Source organism: Belonocnema kinseyi, chromosome 6, assembly GCF_010883055.1.
Source record: "Belonocnema kinseyi isolate 2016_QV_RU_SX_M_011 chromosome 6, B_treatae_v1, whole genome shotgun sequence".
Classification (NCBI taxonomy): Eukaryota; Metazoa; Arthropoda; class Insecta; order Hymenoptera; family Cynipidae; genus Belonocnema; species Belonocnema kinseyi.
Window position 1 is genome coordinate 73634258 of NC_046662.1, and position 21086 is coordinate 73655343.

The following is a 21086-nucleotide window of genomic DNA, read 5'->3' on the forward strand; positions in this document are numbered from 1 at the left end:
GCCCTATCTATGCTTTCGATTATCTTATTTTGGAAATCTATTCGCACATCCGGTTTCTGTAGGTTCTCAATTTTGATTCGCGTTTGTTTTGCTTTCTTGGTTGTCTTTTATCTCCATCCCCGACATAAGTTAATTTTTGAGATCAGAAGGTAATGATCAGTATTGCATTGAGGACCCCTCATGACTCTTGTATCTTTGACTAACTCTCTTAGTCTTTCATCCGCAACAACAAAGTCAATTATACTGCGGCTATTTCCTTTAGACCAGGTGTACATGTGGATTATTTTATGCCTAAACCAAGTATTTGTAAGAAACAGACCCCTTTCTAAGCATAGACCAACTAATTTATCTCCGTTATAGTTTGTCCTTGGATCCCCAAAATTACCTGATACTCTTTCTGTATCCTGATTTTGGATGCCCACCCAACCATTCATGTCTCCTAGTAGAATTATTCTTTCCCCATGTTTGCAAATGTTTATTGTATCATTTAAAGTGTCCCAGAAGGCGTCTTTTACTTCTCTAGGATCACTATCAACGGGCGCGTAGCATGCTATGATAAATAGTCTTCTGATTCCTACTTTCATTCTAGCCCACAGCAGTCTGGGAGACACGAAACCATGGTATCCGAGATGCTGCTTTGCTCTTTCATTCAAAATTAGACCTACTCCTTGTTTACGATGTGATTCACAGTCTAGTCCTGACCATATTTCAAATCCGCCTTTCAACACGCCGTTTTTTATGTCTTTGATTTCGTATCCCTTTTTTTTTGTTTCAGACACACATAAAATGTCTAGTTTTTTCACGTCCATAGTTTCACGCAATTCTTTTACCTTTAGATCATTTACTCCCCTAGTATTCCAAACACCCAGTCTCCATTCGTCGCCTGAAACATGACCTTTAGATTTTCCGTGCGCATGCCTTTTGTCATTAAAAGTTCCAGTCATTTCCGAGGCTATTTTGTAGTTTGTATTATTCATTGTTTAGATTATACGTCCAACTAACAGCTTTATGCAATAAGTTTATTTTCTGAGTCGAAATCATGTCAAAGTTAAGTATCAAATCGCCATATGGTGGAGATTGTAGTTCTAACGTCAGTCCCACCAAAAACTTCAGATAATAAGGGAGGGTTGGGAGAGGGGGGAGATAGAACTGGAACCGAGAGAGTCGTCTTGGCTTTGTGTTTTTGTTTTCATGCTTAGAAGGTCACCAGCCTTCAGCAGCATTGTTATATATGGAAGTTAGTATCCGGCCGTCTTTTCAGACCGTAACCAAAGACATTTATATATATATATATATTTATTTTGTGTGTGTGTTTATTTTAGGCCTACATCTTTGAATTTACAATAAGAAGAGAGTTACCCCCCCCCCCCCCCCCCCCCCGGTTCAAAATCTCAGCGTTATTTTTAGTTTGTAGGTTTAAAATTTCTTTTTTCTTTTTTTTATCGTAAAATTATAATGAATTTCTATGAATTACTTATCTTTAAGTACGTTTCCGGATTTCCTAGTAACTGCATATCGAAGCACAATTTTAAGAAAGTGCATTTATACAAAATTTAAAATTTTCTATTTGGCTTTTGATTTCAATAATTTTAAGAGATTCCAAAGAATTGTTAAGATTTTAAGGTATTTTAAAAGATTTCGAGCAATTTTAAAAAGATTTAAATAATTTTAAGGGAAAAGATTAAAGACTAAAGCTTTGAAAAGTTAAAGGATTCTAAAAGTTTCTAAAGGGTTAATAATGCTATATAGGAAATTTAAAAACATTTCAAGGAATTATTAATAGACTTAAACAATTTGATGTGATTATAAAGGATTTAAAAAATTTTAGGGAATTGGGAATGGTTAAACGGCGATAAGTCACCTGGTGAGAAAAATCCGAACTAGAAAGAATAGGTACAATTTTAAAGATGCATTTTAATTTGTGCATAAGAGTGTTTTAACCATTTTTGTTGTGGACTTTAAAGTATTTATTGAATACTAAAAATAAGTCTTTATTAGAAATTAAGGTGTGTAGATGGAATTTAAAGGTAAACAAATTTTGTTTACCGAAATATTTTTCTGAACAAAAAAACAAGTATTGTTCTATTTATTGTGCTTTTATAGATATTATAAACTTAAATGGACTTATTTTGAAGCAAAAATAAACATAAAGTGTATTTTCATTAATTTGTAAATGAAATATTTACTGTTTGAAAACTGATCTAAATGCTAGGTTAGAATTCTTATTTAAATCCGAATCGCAGGCTGGTCGCTGGGCCGGGAAATCGGGAATCTTATAAGACCGGGAAATGAGAGGGGGAGGGAGAGAGAGAGAGAGAAAAAATAAATTTCTCCAATTTTAACAGAATTTCAGTCAATTGAAAACTTGACATTTTTCCTATTAGGTGCCGCAATGATTACATTTGCTACAAGATATTACTTTTTTACTCAGTGAAAGCAGTCGAATAATTTCTTTCAAGAATTGCAAAATACCAACGGTGCAATTAGCAACGATGTAATGCACAACATTTGTGATTCGTTATTATATTGGGGGTTGAAAAGGAGGGCGTTCCGGAAGTGATAAGGGAAGAAAACTTTTTTTAGTACCTTCGGACATCAAATGGAAAAATTATGAAGCACAATATTTTTGGTCTGGAATTTAGGGAATTTTTTGAAAATTGTTTACATTTTTTATTATCTTAAATTCCGGAAAAGATAAGGCAATGAAACTCTTTTTTAGTATCTTTGGATTACTTATATTCCGGTAGCCACTAACACTATGCACTAATATGCACTAGTATGCACTAATATGTCCCTGAGATTATTCTTTTTTAAAAGGTAAAAAAAAGGCCAATGTTTACGCATCTCTTGAGCAGGTTTTCGAAATGTGGGTCAATTTTCGTTTAAAAAATTTGTTAAACAACTTCATTATTTATAGACAAAAAGTTTATATAATAATTTTTAACATGACTAAGCAAAAATAAAACGTTTTTGCGTCTTGCACTTTTTTCGTACGACGAACCGTTAGCATTGTAAAGCGTTATCAACAAATGATTTTTTAAAGCAAAATTGCCATTTTTACAATCTATAATCTATATCTATAATCTATATCTATAATCTATATATATAATCTTTAGGTTAATTGAACTCATTGGTCATCTTAATGACTGAATGCACACTTAATTAACAAAAATATTTATTTCAAGATTTAACATAATTCTCACTATTTATTTATATATAAATCAATACTTCTTTGCAATGCTTAATCACAGAAAAATATTTTCTCTTAACTCAAAATGCTGAAAATTTGTATGAGAATGATATTCATCATGGACAATTACTAAATATTGTCGATTAATAAGTAATTATAAACATTTTTATAAATAATTAATTAAAGTTGGTGTATTAAAAAGTCACGTAGGTGATTGAGAATCACAAGAAATTATAAGAATAAAATATTTTCTATCGCTAACAAAAAATATTATGTATGAAATGAAAAATTTGAAAAATATATTGAAATATATATTTAATAATTATAATTAAATTCACAGATTGCCATTAAATTGTTATTACACTATTACGCTTAATTTATTTGATACATGATATTGTGGAGGAAATAATTTTTTTTCTAAGGAGCAGTACCACATTTCCAATGGTTTGGTCATTTTTGTTACTAAACAATAATAATTGAGAATTTCTGAAACATATTTTTAGAGGAATATTATAATTAAAATTTCTACTACTTGATTTAGAAGGAAACAGCATTTCTTTTTATTAGAAAGTGTTAACTGTTTTAATTTTTTCATCATATTTATTGGAGAATAAGAACAGCGAAATGTATGAAAAATAATTGATTGTACTCATCTTTCGAAAATTCAAAAAGCTGATAAAAGAATAATGTAGGGCCATGGAAAATTGTGCATATTTTTGCATGCTATAAATTACTGTCGATAGAATTCGGAATTTTTGAAAAAAGTGGTGTCAAACATTTTGAAAAAGCTTTAACTTTTTTAATTGTTAACAGAAATAGCTAGTTAACGAATTCGATCTTTCTTTTTAATCCCTCTAACGGTGTGCCAAAGAACAATCTAAGTCGATTATTATTTCGAAAGTTATCCAACATAAAGTCAACCACAACAACAATAACGTCGATGATGACGCCGGACAGATAGGCAGACACCGACGTAAAAACTGGTTCTTCTGACTCAGGGGGTCCCAAAACGTGGAAATTTGATTAAATTCGCGAAATTCATTTTTCGCATAAAACTAATACCTTCTAAGTATGAATGAGAATGTAAAAAGAGGATTCTTGGCGTTTATATATTTTTAAATATCGACAATCAAACTTGTATTTTGAACATTGTAGGTGTGGGTATAGTAAGGGTGGTTTTTTAGGGGCCTTACCAAACATTCTCACTGACTGCATCATTCGTAGGATAAAAGAAGCGGATTTTTGATGTTTGTATATTTTCAAATATTGACAATCAAACTGGTCATTGTTGACATTTCAGGTGTGGATATAGTAATGGTGGTTTTTACTGTTTAAACCTATTTGACAAAAATGTATTTTTTTCAGTGCATAAGATGGAAATTCTATCTAAAACTGTTTGTTTTTGATGAAGATTTGTTTGTAGTATTTAATCATTGTTTTATACTTCACCAAACTATCGTGAAAACACTTTTATGCAAAAATTAATAAACATTTTTAAAATTGTACCTACTCTTTCTAGTTCCAGTTTTCGACGCCAGGTGGCGAAAAAGTAGACCTCCATTCCCAATAGTTAAAACTTTCAAAGAATTTTCAAGAGCTTTAAAACTTTTAAAACTCCAGAGTTTTTTATGATTGTTTTTTAATGAGGTTTTAAAGAATTTCGGAAAGTATGGACAAATTTTATGGGGTCGATAAGGTTTTATGATATTTTAAAAGACTTCAAGGGAGTTTATTAGTTTGTGGTTGAGTCTGAACCAATCTATTTAGTTGGTTCCCGAGTAGTATAAAAAAGATGGACAAAAAATAAGGCAAAAATAAGATGTTCGTTTTGGTTGACTTTTTCCTGTTACTCCCCCCTTTTTTCTTTGTCATGCATTTGTCTATAATGAGCCGAAGAGGAGGTAGTTTGCAAATCTACATTTGAATTGTGAATCTTTGATGTTCTAATTTCGTTGCATAACATTATTTGTGAGAAAGTAGATTTCACTTTGATCCTTAATAAAAAAGTTTATTTTATAAGATATCCGCGGATGTCAATGAGTTTAAGGGATTTTAAAATATCTCAAGGTTAGTTTCATAAATTGCCCAGGATTTTAAAAAAGATCTTAAAACTTTATGGAATTTCATGGGTTTTGTAACTTTTTAGTAGACTTCAAATAATTTATTCACAAGAATTGAGGCAATTCAAGGCACTTTCAAAGATTTTACGATATTCTAAAAGATTCTAGGGCATTTTCAATTGATTTCTATAATTTAAAGAAATTACAAAGAATTTTAAAGACTTTAAGGTTTTGTTAAGAATTCCATGAAGTTTTAAAGAGCTTCAAAAAGTCTCAATGGATTTAAAAAGATTCCAAAATATTTTTAATATTTTAGGGTATTATAAAAAATTTAAAGAAATTTTCAATACCTTTTAAGGGATATCAGGGGATTTCAAAAGATTTGTACGTGTTTGAAATTGTTTAGTCTTTAATTGAAAAAGATTCCAAGAATTTTTTAAATGATTTCAATAATTTGAAGAAATTTCTGAAGATTTAAAATATTTTAGGATATTTAAAGAAATTTCAAGGTATTTTCAAGAGGTTAATAAAATTTTAAGGATTTTGAAAGCTCTCAAGGTATTTAAAAAACTTCCATAATTTTTAAGAATATCATCATATTTCATAGAATTGAACGGTGTTTTAACATATTTTAACAAATATAAAAAAATGTATTCACTAAAAATGAAAGATTTCATAGATTTTTAAATATTTGAAGAGATTTTCGATTATTGTTTGCAATCTATTTGAATTATTTTAGAATTTATCTTGAATTTAATGCATTTTTTACACATTTAAAATTTTGTTTAATTTACTTGAATAATGATAAATTTCATCAATTTCTTCTCAATATTCTGAAATTCCTCTTGACTCACTTCAGTCTTACTGAAATTTTTTTATATATTTTTAAATTCAAAAGAACATTAGTCACATTATTAATGCACAATATTCACTTTTTGTCACTTTTACGGTTTCAATAAGTCACTTTTTTACTTTTTCATGTAAATAAGACCGTGGCAACCCTAAGAATACTAAATAAAAAATTTACAAATTCAAATTAAAAATATTTTCCTTAAATTTATAAAAGACTATATAATTAAAATTTAGAAGATTAGGCGTTTTCTCTTTAAATATTAATGGTCTGAAAAAATAAAAAGAATTAGTCGGGAAAAAATCAGAAAATATGCAGGAAATTTGGAAAAAGAGGTTTTTGGGCCACCCTGGATGTTTTAAAAATCAGATATCATTTTTTCAATGTTTGGACCTTGGAATTTTCAAATTGCGTTAAATACAAAACATTTTGAGTAGGGGAGACCACCCTAAAATGGATAATGAATCTACAGAAGAAAATTATTAATTTAAAATACTCATGTATGAAAAATAATGAATTAAATTTAATTAATAGTTAGGAAACTATATGATCTAATAAATTAAAATAAGAATTAATTATGTAGATTTGTGCTTTCAATTAAATTTACTGCAGGTTCATTATCCACTGTCGGGTAAACTTTCCTAAATTTTAAGTTTGCGAGACAAGAGATTTAAAGAGCTTAAGAGTTTTTAATTTTGAAATTCAGTTTCAGGGAGTGTCGGGAAATTGATATTGACTCAGAATTGAGTTTGAATTGTTTGCTATTGAAGAAAATACATAAACAGTTTATGGGAATTTACGACGAGCTTGCAAATAGTAACATATATTTCAGTTATTAAAAGGATCGGGCGATTTATGACTAGGTGTAAAGGAATCTTGAAAGATGTTAACTTATTATAAAATGTATACATACAAGAAGACTCAAGCTTTATATATTTTTGTTGGAAACAACATCGAAAAATGACTTAAAATTGCAAAATTATTGAATTTGAAGCATTTAATTTTGTACAAAACTTAAAAATTTTAATTTACGATTTCCAAGTTCAGCAGTTTTTAATTTAAGGAAATAGAAATTTGACAGATTTAAAAAGGAGCTTAAACAATTGTACAATTAAAATACGGAAAAGTCCAACCGAGGGTTAACAGTTTTCAATTGGATATCTTCAAAATTTAAAACTTAAAATTAAAATCTACAAAATGCAACACTTTTAAATTTGCTGCACTTATTATTGAAAAAAGTTGTAATGATACATTTAAAATGAATAATAATTTAATACTACAATAATATTAATTTAAAATTTAATTATGTACTCCACTATTTTATAATTTAACAATTCTAAAAACCGATTAAAAACTGTATATTTTTACATTTATAGCATTCCGACTTGAAAAATGAAAAATTAAGAAAATAATTATTCAAATTCACGTCTTTTAAAAATGACAGCGCCTACTCATATCGAAAAGATTCGGCTATTCGTACCGAAATTTGGGCACAATTTTATTTCATGGAATTCATGGAAGTCAAGAAATTCAAGGAATTCACGAAATTCATGGAACTCGCGGGATTCACGGAATCCATGGAACTCCTGAAATACCATGAATTCCTTGAAACCCAAAAATTCCTGGAATTCCATGAGTTTTTTTAATTCATTGAATTCCGTGAATACCTTGAATTCCTTCAATTCCGTGAATTCCGTGTATTTTATGAATTTCGAGAATTCCTTGAATTCGATGGATTTCGTGAATCTTGTGAATTCCGTAAATCCCAGTAATTCCTTAAATTCCATGAATCAGTAATTGAATTCCATGAACCTTGCGCCACGAGACACACACATTAAAAAAATATTGATTTTTCTTGAAATTGGAAGAGCGATCAAAATTAAATAATATCAGTAAATATATATTTTTTTCGTTTTAGTCAACATTTTTTATGTTTATTTTGAAAAAGTAAACGCAGTTTGAAGAAAATCGAAAAAATTGGTTATGGACAGTGCGCTTATATGAAATAGAATGCCCCAGGTATCTAAGCTATCTAGAGGTGAAAGATTTAGCGAAAGAAGAATGCACGTTTCATCATATTTTTACCCATAAATATGATATGAGAAGCAGCAGCTCAGGAGATAAGAATTCGAAACCGAGAAGCAGGAAGGAGAAAATGAAATTACCTGGAAAGCTCGATCTGGTATGCAAGTCTTACAGAATGCTGCTACGATATTAACGCAGAAGAAGGGAACCCAGCATATCAGAAAGACACCCATGATAACACCGACAGTGATGGCTGCCTTGTGATCGGATACGTGATAAGGAGTCGTTGGCTTCGTTTTCGTCTGAGGCTTTGGAGACTTGTGTCGAGCACTTTTGGAGCGGAAGCTCTTAGTCAGGGAGGTATCCGGTAACTTTGTCACTGCCCTGATACTTTTGACGTGTTTTTGAGCATAGCAGTAAAGTCTGCAGTAGATCCCGATCATCACCATGCAGGGAAAGTAGAATGATATGCAAGATGAGACCACGGCGTAGGTGGGCGTCAAGTCTAGGGCACACGTATCATACTCCTGAAAAAAACATTTGCAAATATTTTATACTTCAAATTTTAATTTTAAACACGTTTGTTCTCCTCATCAGCTTATCAAATTACTTGCTCGAGGAAATTGCTCTTCAAATTTAAATCGATAGCGTTTTTATAGCATTCGGTTTCAAAAACATTTCCTCATTAGTCATGCTTTTATTTTTTATTCTTGATCAAATTTCTGACAGTCCACGACTCGTCCTCACACCTGCGCTTCAGGACGAGATTGTGTGCACGTCCCGGCCCTTGTGAACCCCCCGTGGCGACGACAGCCAGTCTCCACCCCAGCGTACTGTTATCCTTCTAGTCTTTTCCTTACTCAGGAGAATTAGTCATTTTGTATAATTTTAACATTTTTTTAGACTACTTCACGTTAAATTTTAAAACTTAAACAATAATGTAGACTTGCCTGCATACTACACGTGTTTAAACGACTCAGTTTTGGCGTATATTTTTGATTGAGAAGTTTAAAGATATTATTCATCATTTGCAAATAATGTGGTGTCTTCAAAACAAAATTACTATTAATTTATGACCGGAATTACCATGTGGATATAGGTTTTCGCGAATAATGAAAAGACTAGTGGGGTAAAAGTGCGCTGGTGGTTGGGGGACTATCTGCTGTCACCAGGCGGACTGCACACTGCACAGGGTCAGATTGTACGTTAGGGTGGTCGAAATTTGTTACAAAAAATTAACTAAATGCGTTTTTTTAAAATGATATTTAGGGGTTCCGCAAATCCCTTAAATTTTAACACGTATTTCCCATAAAAAAGTCATTTTTGTAAATTTGATTCAGAATCCTTAATATTAGATGAATCGAGTTGAAACTAAACATTTCTCTTTAAAATCAGCTATAGAATACAAATGAATCATTACTTTTTAAGTATCACCCCATAAGTCTGTTTTATAAGGTCCCCAAAAATCCAAAAAGTGAAAATTGTGTTTTGCCAGTTTTTGACGTTAATTAAGATTTTTAAATACAAATTGTTTTTAGTGCATAACGTATTACTTTCTACTGACAATGAGACGTTTGAACAAATTGTATGAACAATTTATGATTGTTTTTAGCATTTATCTCTTAGAATAGAGTGAAAAGTCTTTTTTCCCCAAATTTTTCAACCTTCTAGTTAAACTGTAACTAGCAATAGTCAATGAAATTGAAAAGAAATAATTGTTTAAATCATTTACTATTATTTATAATAATATTCTATTAGAATGATTTTAGTGATGATCAATGAGAGAGAAGTAATAATTACATTAAAAGTTAATTAAAATAATTCTTTAAACAATTTTTTATTATTTATGATAGTTTTCTCTTTCAATAATAATAGAAGGTTACAGTTTTTTCAGAAATGGTCAACTTTTTGTCCACTTTTCACTTAGAGTAAGGTAATAATTAATGCCATTTAGAAAACCTAATTGTTTAAATAGATAATTATTGCTTATAACCATCTTCTACTATAGCAGGGCTCGCCACTTCAACTCATTTTTTTCTCCGTTTTCCAGGAATCGAGTGAAGGGTGACGGTCACGGTAAATTACGTCTCGCCGTCATTCACGCCGGGGGGTCTAAACTTTTGTACTCGAATTTACAATACAATTCATTTCTAATTTCAATTTTATTTTTAATTTACAAAGTGAATCAAATTTGTATGAAAATTAAACCTCCAATTAAAGCTTTAAAAAGGTGAAAAAATTTGAAGAGTTTTGAATTAAAATTCATAAAAAATAAAGAAAAACGACGGCCGTCAAAATCCTTTCCTCTTTATTTTGAAAAGTGTAAACTCTACTCTTTAATGGCCGTGAAGGGCTAGGAACCAGTCGAACGACAAGATTTATAAGGGCCAGTTTGACCCTCTTGGCTGCCACTGGCATTCAATGCAGTCAATGAATGCCTTCTGGTGAGCCCTGTCCTATAGTAATGTCAGATAGTTTCTGCTTTTTATGAAACATTCTAGTTTTTTCACTATTTAGTTGTAAAGAAATAATACATATCAATATTAATTTAAGCAAAAACTCTCTTAGTAATTACTTCAAGGAAAATTTACGTGTAATATGATCCATATATAAAATTTGAAGAATGTTTCAAATGTACGTTTTAATTCAGAAAAATGTATTCACAAAAAGAAGAATTGTCTAAAAATGCTTCTCTCAAATGTTTATTTATTATTTGTTCATAATTAAGAAGGCAAAAAGGGTACATTTTTTAAAAAATTGCAACTTTCTAGCAATTATCTAAGAGAATATAGTTATGAAAAATAATTTATTGCTTATACAATGAGGTTTGTTAAAGTGCATTAATTATTACCTCGCTCCAAGTGAAAGGTGGATAAAAATATGAATATTCCAGTAGAAACCGCATCTTTCTAGCCTTATTCAAAGAATATATAATTAAAAATAAAAACAAATTAACTAAATAAGTGTCTTTGTTAACTTATATTATTTATTACACCACTCTAATAAAAAAGTTGAAAATAAGTTTAAAAATTTGGAAAAATGTGGTTTTTTAACAACTATGTAAGAGAAAATAGCAATAAACAATTATATATTGTTTAATCAATTATATTTGTTAACTTATAATAATTATTGCCTCACTAGGTGAAAAGAGGACACAACCGTGACATGCAAAATCAACCATTTGAGATGAAGAAGTGAAAGAAAAGAGTGAGAAGAATTCATTTTAAACCTAAGTTTAACTACGAAATGGATTTTGGACTTCTAACGTTATCCCACGAGCGTGCGCATGCGGTACAATCGGTGGATTCAAAAAAATTTGCGAGCGACATGCAAGAAAATTAAAAAAAAATTCCAATGGATTGTTAGACCACCCTACTGTACGTACGACCTCATTCTGAAATAGGAAGGAGGCCGAGCCGTGAATCGCCCAAATATTCAAGGGCCTAAAATTCTTATCCATTTTATAAGAATCTAATATCATTGAATATTTTATTACTTGCAGTGCAGGCCTCGGACTCATGTAAGGAAAAAATTGATATCTGAACCTACGCTAAATTAATGAATCAAGTTTCTAAATCGTTAAAATAAAGATATATAGCTGAAATTAAAATGTTGGATGTTAAAAATGTATAATTAATTAAACAGTTTATGTTAGAATTATGAAGATTTAAAACGAAATAATTGAAATATAAATATTTGAGGGTTTCCTGAAAGATTTCAAAGAATTTAAAAGATTTTAGAGTATTCTCAAAAATTTGAAAGAATTTGCCGAAATATCGAAATTTGCAATGGGTTTAAAAAAATTTCATACGATTTCAGAAATTTTAAAAAGATTTAAAATAATATGCAGCATATCAAAGATATTTAAAAGATTTAAAGGAATTGCAGCGGACTTTTAGAGAATTGTAGGGCATAAGGGAAACTTTAAGCCACTTTTTGGGATTTGTAGGGTTTCAGGAAGTTCCCCACATTTAAGGGATTTTTAAGATTTCAACAGAATTTAAAAGATTTCAAAGGATTTAAAATGATTGACAAGCTTTCATAGAATTTTCAGAGAATCTCAAGAGATTTCAGGAACTTTAAAACCTTATGTGCACACGCATTTTAACTGATTTCAAAACTTTTAGGGTAGTCTCGAATATTCGAAAGAATTCAAGGCGATTTTGTGGGAGATGTATATTGTATACCAAATTAAAAAAATAGTCGCCCCTGCGATTTAATATTACAAAAATTGATTAATACTATTTTGCTACTATTTATGATATTTTATGCTACAATTTACGTTTTTTTTAATGTTTCAAATGAGTTCGAAGCCTGACAGTGTAATGACTGGAAAGAATGATTCATTTAAGAAAATACATATTGCACAATATTTTATTTAAGCTGTAGACATTCGAATTGAATATTTTTCAAAAGTTGATCGACTTTTAATTGATTTTACGTTACCTCTTCGCCAACGTGAAAAACGTGAGGTTGATCTGGCCTATGGAGGCCCAAACTGATAGGTACGAAAGATATGAGAGCTGCCAAAAGCCACACTATGGCGATGCCTAATATTGCTTTTTTTCTCGTTACCCAGCGACCATATCTGGAGACAAAAATGCAACCATTAGTACAGGGTTAAAAATTGACCTGAAACAATAACTAAAAACTTTCTCGCTTTATTGAACCTTTATTCAAAAATTGTTTTAATTTTTATGGCGAGAAAAAAATGTTTACACCAATTTTTCTAAATTATATTTTTGGGATTTAAATATTCGGGAATTATTTTTTATTGCTAGTTTTATTGCTAGATATAATATAGATATAAAAATATTTTTATTTTCTGAAAAACTGTCAAGTAAAGTTTAACGTTGAAGGCTTTTAAAAATTTATCGATGCGAATTTTATTTTTGCTCATTCTGAATCGCGCCTCTGAATTGCATCGGCTTCTTTTTCGCGGAAAAGTCACTGATGAAAAATCGCAACCATTTGAATAATGTTAAGTATACAAAGAAAAAGTTGTATACCCTTTTTTTCATAATGGAATTATAGGTACTGAAATCAAAATAAAATTGACGGAGAAAAATAGAAACGAGACATAAAAATTTGATAAAAGATATCTATTTTAGACATTTTGAAAATATGTTGTTAAAAAATTATAAATATACCAGTTTTTCCTTAAATAAAATTATTTTTATGAAATTCGGTTACCAAAATGGGAAAAAGAGTAAATACTCGTAGAAATGTGAAAATTCATTTATAAAATTGTGCGAGTTATACTGTGTAGGCTTAAATTATAACTTTTACGATTATGGGTTTTTGATATCTCACTACAATTTGAACAAAGAAACTGGAAATAAGTTTACATTTTTTAAGATATTCAAGTTTTGTGTTTAAAATGAAATAGTTTCTGAAAATTTGGCAAACGTGCTTAATTTTTTTTACGTTGCTAATGAATTGATCACACAGGCCCACAAAAAAAGTTTTTTAAGCGAAATGTCAGAGTATGCTATCTATATGTATTTTGGGTTCTGGATACGAATCGGACATTGGTTTCACCCTGACAGGTCAGAGGTTTTCCCTAAATACGATACATTACCCGTAAACGTAATTCGCGCGAGTATAACGTCACTCTTATCACATTATCATAAGTATAATGTAGCCAGGTCTCACTAGCCTTCAACCCAATCTAAGTTATCCTTCATTAGCTAAAGTTGTTCCACCAGAATTGTTGAAAGGAGGGTACTAGACCTACTACATTCATTTTTCTTGTTTATCGTCACACTGATAGCACATCAGACCGAAAAAGAGATGGTGATTAGTCAAGCGTGATAAACAGCATGATGCCAGTACTATCAGCGCTTTAGTTACGTCAGCTGTTAGCAAGCGTCCAAATTCAACAGACCTTGTTCATGCAGTCCTGTATGTTTACGTTTGGATTCCCTGGACTTAGGATCAAACCCACTGAATGCCATGTCCAAAATCGTTCTTAATTCCAGGTTCCAGTGTACGCTTCCTATCAGATTTATGGAAAGAATTCGGGAGTACTTCACTGTTCAATGGAGATTTCAAAAATTCGTTTTTTGGAGCCATGATAGTATGAAAAAGCCTGCAAGTTAGAGGTCCTGTGCCGATCACAGATGAGTCCACCGTCCGAGAGGTGATAAAACAAATCATTCTATATACATCCTCTTTCGGGGAAGCTGTTCATCTTCTCGAGCATCCTCCTAGGTAGCAGTTTCAAATAATAGTTGCACTTTTTCAGCTCCAACTGTACCATTTAAAATTTACGAGAAACAGGTTTTTCTCCTTGAAGTTTAAGAATAGTCAGACATTCTTATCACACGATCAGAAAATATGTTTCTTCATTCGGCTCTAAATTCGTCCATACTAAGGAGAAAGTTGACAGTTGCGAAGTAACACTATAAATCAAATATTCTTATTATATAGTGAATTCAACCTTGTTATATTGCATTGCAGATGATCTTAAAAGCAAGCCTCATTTGACAGAAAATAGAGTTCTTCAATGAATTCGTTGAGTCTATGGGAACAGTTTAAGGCTCTGAAACGTAAGCTTTCATCTGTATTAAACCCAAAAAGTACCTCTGAAATACTTTTTTGAGATAATTTCATTGCCAGGGGTGGTAATGTACTGAAACAACCCTTTTTCTACGGAATTTTTCGCATATCGGGTAAAACTGCGGAAAGTTAGCGAAAATATGAGGTCTGATCCGTATTCAGCATCTCAAAATACATTAAAGTATTCGGACCTCTTGTCAGATGAATGAAATACTCAGGGTAATTTCACATACGGACAATCTGCTTTTCTAGAGAATTTTTCGTATTTGGGGACAAATCCTGCCATGCTGGCATAAAATTTACATCAGATTCTCGTTCAGAACCTCAAAAAATATTGATATATCATGCTCTGACCTGCTTGCAGATGATTTAAATACCAAGGGTAATTTCATACCCTACGAAGCTGATTTTCTGGGAAATTTTCTGCGTCTAGAGAAACACCCTGACGTGCTGGAGGAAACTTATGTCAGATATATCTTTAGCGCCCCAAAATATATATACCATTCTTTGACCTCTCACTCAAGAATATTTAATTTTTTCTGAGCTATAATATTGTCTGAAATCCTGCGAACATTTTAAGATAAGAATAAAAACCATTTTCTGAACCCTTTTTTAAAAAAAGTTTATTTTTGTGTTAATTAATTACCTAATACGAACTAGGACCATGTCTGTTTAGACAATAATTTTTGTTTCATATTTTTATTATTATAATTTATTATTTATTATTTTATTCGTAGAGTATTGGTGGCATGTCAAATAACGACGACGAGTATAAAAATTCATTTCGTATTAAATTCAACACAAAAAATCAAGTTTTTGAAAAAAATCTGAGCGATTATTTTATTTCTCATCTCAGAATGTTCAATGGATACCAAAACACTATAATGTATACAAAAATCGCATTAGCACTGCAAAATTATTTTAACTTTTAATGTAACTGAACCGAATCATGTCAAATTTTCTTTTATTCTACACAATGATTAAACATCGCATTTTAATTATAAAATTTTAAAAAAATTTTCTAGAATTAATTGGAATCTGAAAATCTATGCATGGTAATTAAAAATCGAATCTGGATTCAGAAATATCATAATATAAAGCTGGCTCCAGTAAATTACTGGCGTTACAAATCGAAGTGTATTTAGTCGAGGCAATTATTGAATTTTGCCATTCCAACCTTGAAGGCAATTTCGAAAAGTATATGTATATGAATTTGCTATACGATTTTATACTCATGCAGTTTTATTGTTCCGCCTGTTTCAATTATTATAACTTTTTACAATTTTGGGATAAAGATTTCACCCGAGATTTCATCTTACGTAGATAGTGGACAATTTTGTATTTTTTTTTTTTAGATTTCGTAACCTGGGCAGAAACGCTAATAGTTTCGGTCGGATCTCCGCCCGTCCGTCCCACAGAGAGGCAAAAAAATTTTCTGTGGACAAATCAATTTTTAGCCTAATTTATTTATTCGATAATGAACATTATCTAGAAAGAATTGCCAGAGGGTGAGAAAGAACATTGTTAATCACGTTATCAATAAATGAATGAACAAAAATTATTTGTCAGGATTGGAAATTTTTAGTAGGGTGGGCTGAAAATGCTTAAATTAATCGAATCGTTTAAGCTAAGCGAAAAAATTCGTGGGTTGGCAACCGAAAAATGTAAAAAAACATGCTGAAATCGGTTAATATCTGTTGTTCTATTTTAAAACAAATTTCTTATTAGTTCAAAAATCATGGTGAATTTTTTTAATGTGCAGTTTCTTCCAGTGAACAATAATAAACAATAATAAATGTGTAAAAGTCTCTTTTTTTAATTTGGAATTTGTTGGAATTATGCAAAAAATGTATTTTTTTGTCAGATGCACATATTTAGGAAGAAGCTAAAAATGTCGAATCTGATATTTTTTCAACTTGAACCGAAGAAACATGTTATTATCTTTATTGTACAGTTTAAAAATTCTAAAGCAGACAAACAACTTTTCGTTTATAATTTTTTATATATTTTTTTAATTCTCCTACAAGCACGAAAATCTCCCTCTCTATATGCAAGTCCGCGTAGAATATTTTATGTGTTTTACGTGAATAGTTCTTGTGTTTGTGTCAACGTCAATACATTAGAAAGAAGCTTAACGATGTTTATTTTAATTTGTATTAGTTTTTTCTTAGGCAAAAAGTACTTTATTATCTGAACCAATAGGCTGTCTTGATGAAGAAGTATTTGTAAAAAAAATATGAAGGTTTTATAAGGGTGATACATTTAAAAAGAATCTGTCCGCTGCGTGGGCACATTTTTATCTCGCGCTATGTCCGCGGCTCGTCTTGCTCGCAAGTTTGAGTTTTAAAATTAAAGATCCAAGTATTGACAAGAGTAATTTCGTGATTGTGAATTCTCTTTTGTTAAAGCTTCTTCGATTTTAAAGAACACTTTCTCATCACCTATATCGTACTCAGCACTTGATTTAATAAAAAAATCAAATGTATATTTCGTTCATTTATTGACTTCGGCCTGGGATTTCTTATTCAGATATTGCAAAATTAAGTACAATTTTTATTAAACTGATTACCTCAATATTTGTTTCTTATTTTCAATTAAATTTTATTTTTAGCTACCGTGGAAAATATATCATTTCAATAAATTCATATTATTGCAATTCATAATATGCATTGGTATTGAAACATACGTATTTTAATTGTATTTCTTTATAATTGAAAAAAGTGCACATGCTATAAAAAAATCAATTTTGTTATTAAAGATTTTATTGCAAGTTGTGTCGTTTTCCCATAAATTTAATTTGTTTATTTTCAATGTTATTTTTTACGATTCAAACTATAAAAACACGCATCCTAGCCTAAAGTGGTTTTAAGCAAATTTGTAGATGTAATTTAGATGAAAATTTTTGTTAAATAAAGCATCCAACGTCCAACGGGTTTTCCGATTTTTCTCCAATTGTACACGTGTTTTTTTAAATATTTTTTTTAATGGTTAAATTATCACTGAGGCTTTGAAGATATTTTTTCCTATTTTGTATTATTTAAAAACCACTAATTACTTTTTTCAGCGAAAAATATCTGAAGGTGTATTTGGAAGTATACAGTTTGAGGGTAAATATATTTTTATAACAAGACTTTACAACAAACTTGCAGATCTTTTTTGGTTTAACACCTTTTTTTATTTTTTTCGTCTCTTGTGTCCTTTTTCAAAAATTTAATTTTTTATTTTAATCCTATTTTTTACGATTAAAAAAATATTTACTCGTCCTATATAAAAAGTATTTATAAAGAATTTATTGATGCTTTTTGGGTAAACAACTTTTGTCTCATATTTTTTTCGTAGCTTGTGTGCTTTGTCCACAAATTTAATGTTTTAATTTTTAATATTACTTTTTACGATTAAAACCAAAAATACGCGTTCCAACAAAAAAATGATTAATAACAAAATAATTTTTTTTCGCAGCTTGTATCGTTTGTCTGAAAATTTAATATATTTTTTCTATTTTTAATGTTGCTTGTTTTTTACAAGTAAAACAAAAACTATGCATCTTATCAAAAAATAATTAGTACCAAATTTGTTGATATTTTTTGGGTGCACAACTTTTGCCAAATTATTTTTTGTTTCGTATCTTATGTCGTTTGCTCAGGAATTTAATTTTATAAATTTTAATATATTTTTATAAGAAGAGTTTAATAACAAACTTATAGATCTTTTTTGGATTAACACCTTTTTTTCATTTTTTTCGTTCCTTGTGTCGTTTTTCCAAAAATTAAAATTGTTTGAATCTTATTTTTTACGATTAAAGGAAAATCTACTCGTCGTATCTGAAAATTATTAATTAAAAGAATTTTACATCTTTTTTGTGTGAACAATTTTTGTTCAATGCATTTTTTCATAGCTTGTGTCGTTTATCCAAAAATTTAATGTTTTAATTTTTTATTTCATTTTTGGCGATTAAAACCAAAACTACGCGCTTCATCAAAAAATGATTTTAAAAAATTTGCTGCTCTTTTTTAGGCGAACAACTTTTGTCAAATTATTTCTTTTTTCGTAGCTTATGTGCTTTGTCCAAGAATAAAAAGTGATTCGTTAACAATTTGTAGATATCTTTTGGGTGCCCAATTTTGGTTAAATGACCTGTTTTCATATCTTGCATAATTAGACGGCAAAATGGAATTTTCGATTTTTCATTATTGTTTGTGAGATCATAACTTAAATGTTCGGGTTTTCAAAAAGATTAAAAAAGTTGTTATGATAATCATGTAGAGATTTCAAAAAGTAACGTTTTTCTTCTCTGGATTTTTTTTCATATCGAGCAACGTTTTTCTTCACTTGACTTTTTTCATATCGTGCGTTGTTTGGCTTAAAATGTTCATTCTAATTTGTTTTTTTTTATTTTCAAAATGCTATAACTCTTGATATTTTTTTGTATCGAAAAAATTCGTGAGGGTGAATTGTTAAAGTTTCCAAGTACTACGAATAGCCATATTACATAAACATTTTAAATCCTGTAAAACATGTTCTGAACAATTTTGAAAGTGCTTTAACTTTTTGACTTTTCATCAAAAAAGCTGATTAACGAACTTGATCTTTCTTTTTCATCACTAAAATTGTGTGCTAAAGCACACTCTAATCCCATTAGTCTTTTAAAAGTTATCCAGTATACAGACGATAACGACGAGGACGACGAGAAAGACAAGCAAACACCATCGTAAAACCGGTGGGTTTTGGATTCAGGGGGTCTCGAAACGTGGAGATTTAAAGAAATCCGCGATAGTCAGTTTTTACATAAAAACAATACCTTCTCATTATGATGATAATGTAATATTAACAATTCGGCGATTGAGAAGTCTTCCTCCTTCTGTTCTACTTTAAATACTAATGGTTGTATTTTTGAAAAAAAAAGAAAACAACATTGACTTAGTTCCAATGCGAATAATATAAAATTAAAACAATCATGATTAGGAATTTTCATATTGAACCATTTAAGATGTAAGAATATTTTTCGTAAGACTTTAAGAATAAAGAATCATGTTTTTATTATGCGTGTTGCAAATTTGGATGAAAACAGGTATCTGTTAAACATGAGTATTATCTCCTAAAGATCACGAAATAGAACTTGTAGTTTAACGAGACTGACAAGATCTTCCTTAACCCTTAAACGGTACACTTAAACCGAGCATACGTAAACGGTACACTGGCGCGAATTGGTTTATTTGCAATGTTAATATTAAATATTTAATATATTGAATATATAATTATCATCTAGCATATATCACGCATATTTAAGATATATATGGGGATAATCCGCTGCAGCTGTGTTTTCGTAGATGCCAACAAAATGAAAAAACTTCGGGTGCGAATTCGCACCAGTATACCATTTGAGGGTTAAAAAATATTTCGTTGCGTGATATGAAAAACTGTGAGATTCCTAATTTAAAATAGATCATCGAAATAACTCATAAAGCTTCGTAGAATTTTATTCAACTTGAATAAGCATAACCGTCAAAAAGTATTAAAAAAGTGCCTAAAGGAATGAAATTTATTACTCTGCAGACTTTGAAGTTGTTTGATAAGAACATGTATGTGTTGAATATGAATATTATCTCTTGAGGAACAGAAAGTAAGACACCCAGAAACGTAACAAAATTGCTGCTGATAAAGATAATAAAATGACGGAAAGAATAATGGTGTTCGAATTATAATCATTTTTCCGCTTATGTGCACAACTAAATTATTAATGAATTAACTTTAAATTAAATATGCTTTCTCAGGGTCGTCATACTCCACTTATATAAATTGTTCTGTTTTAGAATTTACAGATTTTGTTTAAAAAGTGTCTATTCTGTAAATTTTTACTAACTAAATACTCAACAAATGTATGTTTTGTAGAAGTTTCAAACAAATTATGAAAGATAAAGAGTTGCCTCTGGTTTTGTACATTTCATTTAATTTTTTACATAATTGTAATACTTTATATAAATCTATAAAAATGCATAATTTCTTTTAAAAAAAACGATGGAAAAATAATTTTAGGCTTTGGGGTTGTAAATTTTTCTACTTGCCTACAGGAATTAGAAAATTGTAATTATTCATACAATTTTCTAGAAATGAATCTCTTTGAATACGCATAGATTTCAAAAACTATAAACTTAAAAGCCCAAGAAACTTTATTTTTATTTTAACATACTTTATTGCCTCTTGAACAATGCAGTATACAGCTCTATAAATTAATATTTGTAAACTTTACTAAAGATTAGTACAAAATGATTAACGCGATTAGTCGGGATATTTCCTAATTCAATAGTGAAAAGCACCTAATTGCTTCGTATAAATAGTTAAATTTATTTAGGATTATATGGGGGCATATGAATTTTTATTTAGAGGTATCTGTTATAGTTTC

The 21086-nt window shown here is 29.9% G+C and overlaps 1 protein-coding gene across 3 annotated transcripts in view; it reads right to left on the minus strand.

Annotated features, from left to right (window-relative positions):
- Positions 1-21086, minus strand: part of LOC117174876 (dopamine receptor 1) — a 70379-nt gene that overhangs the window by 8364 nt on the left and 40929 nt on the right. For all 3 annotated transcript variants that reach the window (XR_004467396.1, XR_004467395.1, XM_033364283.1), the window contains exons 2-3: positions 12572-12713; positions 8266-8652 (exon numbers count right to left, since the gene is read on the minus strand). Coding sequence is in view for 1 of the 3 variants with exons in the window: in XM_033364283.1 (XP_033220174.1) it covers positions 8266-8652; positions 12572-12713 (529 nt within the window). In the remaining 2 variants the exon portion in view is untranslated. The remainder of the gene's footprint in view (positions 1-8265; positions 8653-12571; positions 12714-21086) is intronic.